This window comes from Talpa occidentalis, unplaced genomic scaffold, assembly GCF_014898055.3.
Source record: "Talpa occidentalis isolate TD23 unplaced genomic scaffold, MPIMG_talOcc4v2.1 talOcc4.15, whole genome shotgun sequence".
NCBI classification, from domain to species: Eukaryota; Metazoa; Chordata; class Mammalia; order Eulipotyphla; family Talpidae; genus Talpa; species Talpa occidentalis.
The window spans coordinates 15,224,373-15,237,811 of NW_023601543.1; the positions used below are offsets into that span (position 1 = coordinate 15,224,373).

The 13,439-nt window shown below is 38.4% G+C and overlaps 1 protein-coding gene across 7 annotated transcripts in view; it reads left to right on the forward strand.

Annotated features, from left to right (window-relative positions):
• Nucleotides 1-1,662: 1,662 nt before the first annotated feature.
• Nucleotides 1,663-13,439, forward strand: part of SMARCA1 (SWI/SNF related, matrix associated, actin dependent regulator of chromatin, subfamily a, member 1) — a 67,429-nt gene continuing 55,652 nt past the window's right edge. For 4 of the 7 annotated variants that reach the window (XM_037511973.2, XM_037511969.2, XM_037511978.2 and 1 more), the window contains exons 1-6: nucleotides 1,663-1,964; nucleotides 6,981-7,067; nucleotides 8,886-9,052; nucleotides 9,537-9,637; nucleotides 9,734-9,834; nucleotides 12,600-12,779. In XM_037511973.2, the coding sequence (XP_037367870.1) occupies nucleotides 1,782-1,964; nucleotides 6,981-7,067; nucleotides 8,886-9,052; nucleotides 9,537-9,637; nucleotides 9,734-9,834; nucleotides 12,600-12,779 (819 nt within the window). In that variant the 5' untranslated portion in view covers nucleotides 1,663-1,781. The remainder of the gene's footprint in view (nucleotides 1,965-6,980; nucleotides 7,068-8,885; nucleotides 9,053-9,536; nucleotides 9,638-9,733; nucleotides 9,835-12,599; nucleotides 12,780-13,439) is intronic. The other 3 variants (XM_037511972.2, XM_037511977.2, XM_037511971.2) reach the window with 1 other exon arrangement.

The window sequence follows — 13,439 nt, forward strand, 5'->3', positions numbered from 1 at the left end:
TGGAGACACTTCAAACTCTGCAGCTCATTTCTTAATCCACCCACATATTTTAGTAGGAAAAAATCATGTTTTAAATAATCAGTTAAGTGACTTAATCTTATCCCTCTTTGTGACTAAAGTTAATGCTCCAGACGTATGAGCTGCCTTTATTCTGAGCCTTCCTATGCCCATTGGCTAGTACACATACATGTACTTCAGGATGAGTGGTGTGCACTGGGGGATACATCTAAAGTAAATGAAAAGGACATAATGAAAGTAAAATCAAAGCAAAGCTAGCCCACCTTCCTTTCTGCTCCCAGTGGCATTCTCCTTCAGTTAACAGTGTCCTGCTCTTTGTCTTTTTCTCAGTTGAAAACTAGTCCCTGGGTAGGATCTCACACTCATTCACACTAATATGTAAATGACCAATAATAGCTAAAATGTCAAAAGCCTTCCGCATATTAAGGAGTCACGACTTTAAAACAGAATGGAATTTAGGGTATTATCCCTAGGAAAAAGGGGTATATTGGGGGGCAATTATTTGCCTTCTGGCTATCCACAGAAATCACACTTCATCTGAGATTGGTAATTGAAGAAGGTTTGTGGAGAGAGATTAATCAAGAGTTCTTCATACTTTGGAAAGTTATGTGCTTCATTTTGGAAACTGCACGTTTTGTAATTACCGTTTGATATTGTTTCATACATATTTTAAGTTTTTTTGGTCCCTAGCCTGCTGAAATTTAAAATCTAGGATGTAAATGTTTCAGGTATTGATCAAAATAAATGATAAGAAGAAATGGAAATATTTAGTAACTGGCATTTGCATATGGTTGCCACCTTTGGAAAATGCTTTTATATCTATGAGCATTTTGGTGTTGAATTTCTAGGAAATAATAAAGCACTGGACCAGCAACCCCCCCTCACCCGCAAATCACAGTACTCCAATTCAATTACTAATATTAGGTACATACCGTGAGTTACCCCAGGTTCTTTGGAGACCTTGACCTTGGCCCCTGGGAGTTTTCAAATTCATTGGTGAAGGCAAAAGAAGGGCTCCTGCACATTGGTCCTCTGAGAGGTATCAGAGATAAAAAGAGTCAAGGTACATAAAACCCAAGAGTCAGGGTTTGCCTAGTAAGTCAACGTTTGCAGCTGCAACGGAGAGATTCGAGCAAGGGCTTCTGCAGAAATTTCCGAAGGTGGGAACAGCACCATCAACACCCCCTTTAGGGACCTGGGGAAGGGCAGTCCCCAGAGGGGTTCTGGGCTTTGCAAATGGTGAGAAAGACCTTGGACCGTCCAGTTATAAGCCCAGGAAAAGTTCTTTGTGCAAGAAGGGGCGAGCGCCCCGAGGTACAAAGAGCAAATTTAAGGGAAATAGGATTCCTTCTGCACACATCTGCGAGGGGAGCTCAGGCTGACTGTTGGGGCGTGTGGGAAAGGAGATTTTTAGGGGGCCACGGGCTGCGGCTTCCCGCCTCCAACCCTCTCGGCGCCCCACACTCAGGCAACAGTTGGTCGTGCGGGGCCGGCCCGGGCTCTGGGTGGGGAGGGGGAGTCTCGCGATCGTTGAGGGGGGTGGAGGAAGGGGGAGGGTGACGGGGGGAGGCCATGACGTAGGGTGGGTGGACGGAAGTGGGGCAGGGTTGAGGGTTATTTAAAGAAGGGGGGCCGAGCGAGGGGGTGGAAGCGGAGTGATTCCCCACCCGTGCTCCATCTAGCTCTTTCCAGTGCCGCCCCTGCCGCCGCCCAGGAGCCCTCGTCCCGTTCCTCGTCCCCCTTCGCGTTCCCGCTCCAACGCCATGGAGCCGGACACCGCCGCAGTGGCAGCCACCGTGGCAGCCGCTGATGCGCCCGCCGCGATCGCGGTCCTGGAGGACAAGCAGCCGGAGCCGTCCACCTCTCGGGAAGAGGGAGCGGCCGCCGCGGCCACGGCGGCCACCGAAGCCACGGCGGCCACGGAGAAGGGCGAGAAGAAGAAGGAGGTAAAGAGGAAGGGGGTGTGTGTGCGGTGGACGAATCGTGTGCCGGGCTCCCCCCCAGGCGCCAAAACCCTAACCTTTCGGCGGGCGCCCGACAGGTACCGCGGAGCTCCGCTGGGCTGGGGGGCGCGGGCGCGGGCGCGGGGCGGGGGGGCGGCGGAACAGTCTCGCCTGCGCTCCCCTCCCCCTTTCCTTCTCGCCGCCAGGAGGGCGGGGGCGGGGCGCGGGCGCGGCGAGAGGTGGCGGGGGCCCGTTATCCCGGGGCGTGGGGCTTTGGGGAACCCTCGGCCGCCCCCGACCCCCTTCGCCTTCCCGGAACTGGGGTAATGGGGTGGGGGATGGGGCCGTGCAGGAAAAGCCTCCGCCCCTCCCGCGCCTCTCGCTCGCTCCCTCTCCCCCCCCTTCCCGTCGGCCTCTGCCTGGGAAATCTGGGCCCTTCAATCCCACACTCGCGCACAAGGGGCTTGGCTGAGGCTTATTTTTTAAATTTGAATTTCCAGGTGCCGGTGGTGGGGAGGCGGAGGACCATAGCAGGGACTTTTATTTCTTGCACTGGCAAGGTCGGCCTTGGCCTGGCAGGGGGGAAAAAAATCATCCCTTGTTCCTTTGGTCCTCGCCTGCCGAGGCGGGGGTGTCACCCCGAGAAAATCAGCTCCCCGCGTCGTACCCCTTTTCCCCGCCAAACCCCCCCGCGGAGGAACCGTGGACGCTGGTTTAGGAAAATTTCCAACGTGTGCACCCTCACCCGCTCCTGCCCCGCCCCCGACGGTATAGTATTTCACTCCAGGGCCACCCAAATGGTCCCTCAATCTGGCCCCAAGCCTTCCAGGCTTCCACCTCCCTCTCCTAGTGGGCGCTGCTGGCTCCTGGACACACGCAGGTTTTTTTTTTTTTAAAAAATTTTTAACCCAGAGTCTCCAGCATGAGCTGCTGCTAATGTGCAGAAGCGTACGGTTCCGACACCTATGAAGGGCAAATCCAGAAAATATGTATTCTCTCTACGAGGCATATAGCATATAAACGGAATCCTTGCAAATAAAATTGGAATGCGTCGAAAAAAATTGAGAATAAAAACTAGGTGGGAGCCAAAGGATTTTGGATATATAATAAAATTATTGAATGGATTGTTTATAGGTGCATTTTTCCTCGATTCCTAGTAGACATATCCCAATTTAAAAAATGGTAGGTAATTAAAATCATGCTTTAGCGATCTCAAGTGGCTTTGTCTGGATCATTATGTGATACTGTACCACCACATGAAAAGCTTTTGGGGGAAATTAGAGTAATTTTAAATTCAGCGATTGCTTACGTAATATATTTTACTCTTACGAGGTTGACTAAACAAAAAGGTAACTGTAGTGTTAAGTGAAAACCTAGAAAACATTCAACGTTTTAAGGTATCTGCAGTAAGACAATATTGATGATTAAAGCTCCCCCATGTACCTAGCATCAATTTAAATCAAATGTTGGAAAATTCAGAAATTTATCGACGTACCCTTTATCCCTTAGGCAAGACAAATAAATATAAGTGCTAAACTTTTTTTTGTATGGCACAAATTTCCAGTTGGCAGAAATTTTTTGAATTGTGCAAATATACTGGCAATCAGCTAAAAAAAAAAAAAAAAAAACTATGTAATAAGCCCTGAGTTGATAAATACAATCATGAATTCTGTAATATCAACAGAAATTGCCCTAATGGGGAAAGAACGCAGAGATAGGGCACAGAGGAACACCATGTGAAGACTGTTATACTCCCCCTACACATGCTAACAAGCTTCCAGAAGCTAGGAGAAAGGCCTCGAACAGATCCTTCCTTAGCCCCTTCAGGGGGAACATGACTGTTGACACCTTAATTTCAGACTTCTGATCGCTAGAACTGAGAGGCAATACATTTCTGTTTTTTTAAACCGTCAAAAGAAAAAGAATAAAGAAAAAGGAAAAAAGAAATTGTCTTACTGTTATCTCATTTGTCCCCTCAGCACCAGGAAATAGGTGCTACATGCAGAAATTTTCTGGATATGTGAGGTTTACTACTTTAATCACTACATCTTTTTTTTTTTCCTTAAAAATCCCAGTAGTACCAAATCATCTTTTTAAGTTCTTTCAGTCATATGATTTCTCCAAATACAGTGATTTGGTGGTACTCTTAAAAAAATCTAAATATATTACACACTAATTTGACTCTTTAAATAGTGTGGTAAAATGTTTTGTACCTTTTCCTTATGTTTATCAGTGATTGTGCTATGCCAGTGATCCAAAAGCATTTGCGATCTAGAAGTAGAATCTCAGTTCTTTCCATTAAGTAGTTATCTCTGTTGCGGTATTGTGTTGATTTTTAACTAATTTTTTGTCAGGCTGTTAGCTATCATTTTTTTTTAAGATTTATTTATTTATGCATACAAGAACTAGGGTACAGGCCTGAGGTGTGGTGGGGGAGAGGATTCACCAGAGACAGAGTGGGGAACAGAACAGGTAGACTGACTGAAATACACTGCTGAAGGGAACAGCAGGGGAGACAGGAGAGGTCTGCTGTGCCATGTGGGTAGCTCCCTGCCCAGGGATCGAACTTGTGCTGCCAAGGCTGGGGAAGCTTCATAGATTGCATCTTAACCCCTTGCACCACCAGGGAGGCCCATGTTAGCTATCACTTTTAAAACAGTCTACTTTCATTAGAGGTTATGATAAAGGACATGGCTGTAAGAAAGTCATCAATCATTTAAAACAAATGTAAATTACAAAACACAAGCGATATTGCAGGGAGAGGGAAATAATTACACCTGAACAGCAAGGAAGTGGGATGGTCTTGCAATGGAAGGCAGGTTTTCTTAGTCCTGGATTTTTACCATCCCTCTTACTATTGCCAGGGTACGTTTCTTCTAGTAGTGTTTCCCATATCTTTTGCCACTGCTTTTATTCTCTGTAATATAGGAAATTAGACTATCAAACTTTTTTGCATTATAGATCAAATCAAAGAAAATAGTCTCTGAATGTGGATACTTTCAGGATGCATACAGTAGATGAGATTTAGGGGGATTGGTTTGCAACATTTAGCTACAGAACCTTCTGGTTCTTACTTAATTTAAGTGGCTGTTGGACAACCTAACATTGTGGAATCAGAGTTGGTATTTTTGGGTAATGAAAACATCAAGGAAAAGGTCATAGTCTTTAAGACAAGGCATCTTGATGACCTTGTGCCCCATTCTCATGACATACAGATCACCAGGGGATAAAACCCATAAAGGAATTCGTTGAAATACCTCAGTCACCTTTTATCTTTCCTTGTATAAGAAGTGTATTTCAGGAAACATATATATGTATATATATATATACCAATGAGCAGGTTTAGAAGGTAGGTATTTTAAAATTTGTTGTGGAAGAGAGTGCCAATTAAGTAATTACCTACAGCTTTTAATAGCACTGCTCAAGAATGGGAATTTTAATTAGCATACAATTAAATTTTTACGGTATTCTACCATACGTTAAGCAAAAAAGTAATTAGTCAAATGTTTTTTTTCTAATATAAAATTTCAATTTTCTGTAAGTGAACTTTAGTTCCATACTATTAGAAGGCAAAGTCATTTTCACTTTGGTAATTGTTTTGAAACTTGAAAGCTAGACTCTGTAATTTTTCAAGGAATAATAATGATGGGGATTTTGTTACCCAATTTTCCTTTACCTGTTGCTTTGAAAATAAAATGGGATTTACAATACATGTGACAGTTTGAAAGTGTGGGATTGAAGGAATTTTAGCAGTTTTGTGTTCTCATTCATCCAGGATTATATGCAAAACATCCCACATAGATGTTATATACACATGACATGGTAAAATATGGGGGTTGTTATTTGGCCTGAGAATAACTGAACATATCTGATCAGTGCTCCAAAGTAGAACCGGGACTGGGGTCATATTCCATAATCTTACTTTGGATTCCCTCAAAATAGAAATTTTAATAAATCTTGGAAGACATTAGCTATTGGAGCCATGTTTTTCTTAGTTTTAAGGTCACATTCTGGTGTTGATTTATGACCTAAGTTTTCAGAAATAATTGATAAAGTTATGACAAAATGAGCATAATTTCTTTAGTTTCCACAAACAGATCTGTGTTTTGACTTGTGCAAATACTCTTGGCTTTGGTATTTAATGGATAGTTATGTTTTTTATTATTTCCTTACAAGGAAAGAGGTAAAGTCTATGTACTGATTTATATTTACGAGTACAAACTCGTCTTTACAAAGTGTAGATGTATAATCACTGCAGATAATTTTAGTATTTATAAGTAGTTGACTGATGTTAATTTTCAGTAAATTACAACTTTTTAAATATCAAAGGTTAATAGTTAATAGCCCTGAGAAACTGCTTTTACGAAATATTTATGTAGCATAGTTTAAAACAGTATTTTTTCCAGTTGTGAAAATTAACATGAATCAAAAAATTGAAATTACTTTTTAATTTTTAAATATAAATGAATTGTATTGCATTAAAAACTTTTAATGTTCTAATTAGAGTATGAAAACAATTTTAAAAAAGTGTCTTTTCAGGAAAAGAAACCACAGTCTTTTCTTCTGAAACTCTGGCTTGTTTCCATTACATAAAGACCTGTTTCTGAGAATTAATATTTACTTTCCTTGAATTCTTTGGTTTGTGGTTGATAGTATTAGCATATTCTAGATTTTAAATCTATCTCCTAGTCAATGGTTATACACTGTCTTATGATTTAAATTAAAAAATAGATGAAAAGGCTCAATGTTTCACCTTTTGGGTTTTATTTTAATTAATGTTATTTCTCTGGCTTTCATGATTCTTTGGGTTTTTTTTTTTTTCCACTGGACCTCAGGTGCACAGACTGGATTAATTATAAGCCCTGCTTCATGACATGCTCTCATCACTGGTCCACGTACGGCCCACATTGATTTATTTATTTAGTATTTAATTACCTTTTATTTTTTTCAAATGAGAATGTTGACCACTTTTAAGACCTCGCTTTGCAATTTGATGATTTATTTTCTTTGAAATTCTAGAAAAACATTTCTCCATTTCAACTCAAACTTGCTGCTAAAACTCCTAAATCTGAAAAGGAAATGGACCCTGAATATGAAGAGAAAATGGTAAATATATTCTTGGGGGTAGGATAGTGAATATTTTAGTTTATTTTTGTAGAGGAGATATGAAAGATTAAAAAAATACTTGCATATATTATTAATATGGAATCATAGATTTTAGAACTGGAAAGTAATTTAATTTATAATACATCATAATATATTTTGTTGAGTAAATGAGTCTGCTCATTTTCAGAAATAAAGGATCGGAGAAACTATATAGAATAGTGGGCATCTGCTACACTCTTCACTTTTGTTCCGTGCTCTTGTCCCCACAATAAGGTGTTTTAGGCTAGAAATAGTTTATCCACTAGGTGAACATGCCAATATGATTGAGAGAAAGCAGGTTACAAAGCCAGAATGAAAGATTTTTCTCTGTCTCTCTTTGCTTTGGGTAGAAATATGAATGCTAAACATTATGAAGTATGTAATATGGTAATACATTTTCTTGAGGGAAGAATATTTGCCCAATGTATGAAAATGTTACATATTTAAGCTATAATCTGTGTTTTGCCCACCTACTGCTTTGCTGTACATTTAATCATTTAATGTTTAGTCACTAAAATCCATATTTCAGCTTTAATTTTAACTAGACTTTTATGCCAGATCTTATGCCCTGGGGTCTTTCAAAACCAGTAAACTTGGTTAATATAAAAGAGAAGTTAACAAGTGGTTGGAACTGAATTTTCTTGTTGAGGGGTTGTTTTTATAGTAATATTATAAAAATAAATAGAGATAAAGTATATATTTGGTGGTTCATAGTGACGTTTTTATAAAACTCTATGCCTAAATGTTTAAGGCCACATCGAATGTAGATAGTTAATGTTTTAACAGCTCTGAAAACAACATTCCAGTGAGGATAACATAAAATGGAAAGGTTTTGGCCTCCTTCCAGCTGCTGGTCTGAATATATTTGTCTAATTCTTGTACTTATGTTAATGAACTCCTGTAAGTTTCTGGTGTTATTAATTATGCAGCCTTCATTAGCAATCAGATATTCTTTTCCCTGTGGTCAGAAATGACTGAGAATTTAAAAAATCATCTTAATTTTTCTCTCTTTATCTAGAATAATGTATCTTTTTACTGCGTTTATATGGTACAAATGACACGACCTTTTACAGTTTATCAAGCAGTTGTAAAAAATAAATTTGAATACATATTATGTTAACTATTGGCCTTATTTATGTGTGTGTGCATATATTTTTTCTCAAATCTTGCTTACTTGGGGAGAAAATTTATATACTGTCATCATAAAATCCACTGGAATTGAAGGGAGAAGTGTTTATTATTGTATCATGACGTTGAAAATATTTTGAGACAAAATGACACTGTATTCTATAGTTTCATTTTTTTCTGCATGCAGCTTAGAAATTCTTACATCAGTTTATGGTATAAATGTTAATTTATATTTCTGTAGTTGGGATATGTTATATATTATTGTGCTCAATTTTGATTATTTAGGAAGAGAAAATGATTATGATTTGAAAAGAGGAGTGGCTTTTTGAACTGATTTATTAAGCAGGGTACTTGTTTTTGGGCCCTTTACTGTTTGTCGTATTGCTTGGCTTTATGGTCAAATGATCTAAAAACACCATTGTCAAATTCTGCTACTTACTACCTGTGGGAGTTTGAGCAAGTTATTTACCCATTCTGAATCTCCTTTTTATTATCTGTAAAATGGGGATAAAGATAAAACTTCCATGTGTTAAGGTAATGAAATGGGTGAGGCTGCTTAAAGTGGTGAGAACATCGTATAAATATGAGTGTTAAAGATCTTCAAAGTAATAAAAAGGAAAATCATTACTTTTCTTTTGTTTTGTAAATTAGAAAGCAGATCGAGCAAAGAGATTTGAATTTTTACTGAAGCAGACAGAACTTTTTGCACATTTCATTCAACCTTCAGCACAGAAATCTCCAACATCTCCTCTGAACATGAAATTGGGCCGTCCTCGAATGAAGAAAGATGACAAGCAGAGCTTAATTTCTGCTGGAGAGTATGTTGGCGTCTCTTTGCTCCCTGCTTTATTTCCCTCCTTTTCTCTTGCCCCCCCCCACCCATTTCCCTCTCTTCACACTGTTTCCTTCTGTAATTATGCAGTGTAGTTTCATATTAAAAATAAGGTACATAAATAAGGTATATAAGTGTAAATATGTCTTGGAGGAAACTATTTCTCATTAAAACTTAATCAGTTAATATCTAGCCTGGTTCTACCAACTTCTGAACAAGTCCCTAGATAATTTTTTTTTCCATAAAAGATACTAGCAACGTATACTGATTTGACACTTGAGCATTTCCATTGGAAATGAAGATATAGTTGACCCTTGGACAGCATGGGTTGGAAACAAGCAGGTTCACTTATGCACCTTTTTTTTTTCAGTCTTCAGTTCTTCATTCAGGGATTCAACCAACCTTGCATGTTGGTGGCTTGTATGCCTGGATGCATCAACTGCATTTTTTTTTTTTTTTTTGCATTTCAGCTACCGCCACAGGCGCACAGAACAAGAAGAAGACGAAGAGCTACTCTCTGAGAGTCGGAAAACATCTAATGTGTGTATTAGATTTGAGGTATCACCTTCATGTAAGTACTTCATCATGTTGGTGATTTTTCAAGTTGGTTCTAGAAAAATTTTACTGGATTTATTAATAAAAATATGAGACCTTGATTTTCTTTTAGATGTGAAAGGAGGAGCACTGAGGGATTATCAAATTCGAGGACTAAACTGGTTGATCTCTTTGTATGAAAATGGAGTCAATGGTATTTTGGCGGATGAAATGGTAAGGAGTTGGTAACTAAACACATTCTCAGTTATTTGTAATTTTAATGTATATTGGAAATACCTGAACTGAACTGTCCCCCTGAGGCCTGGTGCTAATTGCTTTATTAGGTATAACATAAAAGGTATTTGGAAAGTCTAGACTAACATCTTTGAGTAACCTCTAGAACATATACTTTCATAGGCAGCAAAATCCTTACTGAGATGTCCTCAGGTATACAAAAACAACCTTGTGGTTGTGTTTTTGTTTGCATGTTGACATCCAGACATCTCAGAGCCAAAATGACTGCCAAAACAGAGTATCTGTATAATGACTTTTAATGGTAGGCCCATCGTGTCCTTTGTGTCTTTTCCTCATCTTTACCTTCTAGGTTCACTTTCCTTGGCCATTTCACCATTTTATTTCTACTTTACCATTAGTTTGTGTGTCATATTTTCATTATAGGCCACCAGAAATATGGCTTCATTGTGGCCTACCTGAAATCCTTTGGGAATGAGGTAGGGTATATAAACCACACAGTAAATGCATGAATGGACAAATGAGCCAAACAATAAATGAATGTGTGCATGCCTGAATGAATATAAATACTTCAGTGTGCAAGCAGTCAGCAAGAAAACAGATGGAATGAAAAACAGAGTAAAGAGCAATGCTGAGTCTTGATGCAGTGTCACAGGGGACCTTGGAAATAAGCTAAGGGATGAAGGGCATGTAAGTAAGATGAACAGAGAGCAAAAGTAAGCCCATTTAAGATGCTAATTTAGCATATTTGCCTATATGAAAGTCTGAATTGGTATTTTAAGACCAAAGAGTGAGATGGAATTTGAGAGAGGCCAAGTTCCAGATCTCTGTGACCTAGTGATACTCATATTTATGTGACTCTGGAGCCACATTTGTAATCACCAGTATAGTAGTATAGTAGTCAATCCCACAGTACTCAGCCCTGGTTGAACAAATGGTAGGTGTGTTGCCAGAGGTCCTTTAACTCGTGGGTCTGTATGTAACTCCTTACATTTAAGTGTTTTGGGTTGGAGACAGACATCCAGCACGGAGGGAAGGAACTTGGTTAATTGGACACAGAAAGGACCAGGATTATTTGCCTCAAATTCCTCTGGACTGTAACTTATCTAAACATCATACCAGATATATTTTAATCACTAAAAAGGGAAACACTTTAAGGAATATAGAAAATTTTGAAAAAAATAAAGAAAAAATTGAAGATTAATTATAATTTTGTCACCTAGAAATAATCAGTTAACTTTTTGGCATATTTCTTTCTAGTCTCTCTCCTCTAGATGTATTTATTTCACATAGTTGAGATCATATAGTACGTTTAATTTGATATTCTGATTTGTTCACATACATGTTTTCCACATGATTGATACATTTTTATAAAAATAACTTAATTATTGCATAATAATTCTAGGGCGGTACCATGATTTTTATTCATTGCTTACCTATTGCTGGTCATTTGTATTGGTTGATGTATAAGTATAAATAATGCTGTATTGAGAATCCTTATAATTTAATTTTTCTTCACATCTCAGATTATTTCCATAAGATTTCTAGAAGTGGCATTACTTGGTTAAAGAGTTTAAACATTTTAAGATGTTCATGCATAGCATCCACAAAACCCATTCATTAAATGAAATAAACCTTATAAAATTATTTTAAGCTTAGGTTTATAAAAGAAATTCTATATCTTGCATAGGATAAAGTCACAAGTTTTTATTTTTGCCATGTTTTTCCAGAATTGCTTTTTAAAAGTTAATGTAAGTCTTAATTGGGATAACATTGATAAACAACACTGTATATGATTTAGGGGAATTGGTTCACACCTCTCAGATGTATGTCACCCTGCCACACCCACCACCAATGCACCCACAGTCCTTTACCAAGTACCGCTGCACCCCCTTCCTCCTCTGATCCCACCTCCAGCTTTCCTCCCCCTCTAGTAACCTCACTTCTGCAGTCATATTTCTGGAGTTTAGTTTAGTCAATTCTTTTGTTATTCTATATTCCACATCTGAGTGAAACCATCTGGTATTGGTCTTCCTCCTTATGATTTATCTCACTTAACATAATCCCCTCCATTTCCATCCGTGATGTCTCAAATGGCAAGAGTTCATCTTTTTTTAGAGCTGAGTCCCAGGAACAGTTTTTAAAAGGCCACACAGCACAGAACATAGTTCTCTTTTCCATGGGTTATGTAGTAGGTTCATGATATTCAATATATTAAAAAGTTCACTGGACAAGATGATCTGTAAGGTCCTTTCTGTGCACGGTTCCTTGATGTCCTGTTCTTTCATGGTTCCTTAGGATTTCAAGGGTGTGAGATGCAAGTACAGAACCACAAGCCCCTTGAGATGCATGGCCTTGACTCTTTTTCATGCCTGGGCTGTGATGATGTTGGGGACAATGGGAAAGAAAGACCGTGTCTAAGCAAGCTGGGAAAGGAAATGTGTCCTTGTGAAATACACTAAATTCTTAATTTTGCAACTAGAAGAAAAAAACTATGTAGTAGATTACTTGCTCCTTTTGGAGTAAAAGTTTCCTACATAGCAAATTATGTAACTTTTTAACTGCAAGTTCTTGGTTTTTTTGTGCTCACAGTAAGTACTGAAATGGAATGGTTATTCACTTAAACAGCTTTTAAAGTTACCTGGAAGTGAGATAGTTAGCAAGTATCTTTTGTGATGTTTATGATAAAATGTTGCATTCAGTTAAAAATGTTTATGGATTGTTTCCCCCTTGTGATGATAATGCAGGGTCTTGGTAAAACTTTACAAACGATTGCTTTGCTTGGTTACCTGAAACATTACCGAAACATTCCTGGACCTCACATGGTTTTAGTTCCGAAGTCTACTTTACACAACTGGATGAATGAATTTAAACGATGGGTTCCATCTCTTCGTGTTATTTGTTTCGTTGGAGACAAGGATTCAAGAGTAAGTGAGAAATAGATTTAAAAAGGCAAGCAAGAATAACATTTCTTGGGTTAAGTTGGATATAGTTGCCATAACAGATATTTAAGTTGACTACCACTACTACTAAGTAACTCATTGTGTTGATGCTAGGCTCTGTGTGAATGCTTTTCATCTGTTAAATTCTTAGAACAGTCTGATGAGGTAGATGTATGTTACTTATTGTTAACATATAATCCATTATTATGCTATCTGCATTCACTTTTAACTATCTCATTAACCTAAGTGGTTTTGAATTGCACTTTTAAGTGACTTTTCATAAAAAAATCTTATCGATGGTTTATCTTATCAGTGACTTTATCATTTGGGTTATTTTGACACCAGAAATGTGTAAATTTGCATGACTTAACTGGTTGAAATTTTTGAATACTGACTTGGTAAACACGCACACACATGCATATGGAACTTTTTGTGTCTATAGAGTTTTGTGTTTTGTGTTTATGCATAGACACAGTCTTCAGTTTTGGTCTTTGAACAGAAAAATACACGTCTGCATATATTCTTAGATAATGATAGAAACTCTGGGCTCTTGTTTAAATTAGCCATTTGTCAATCTAGTAGGCTGCAATCGTTTTAGGACTATAGAATTAATCTAAAAATAATAAATTATGCAAAAATACCAGA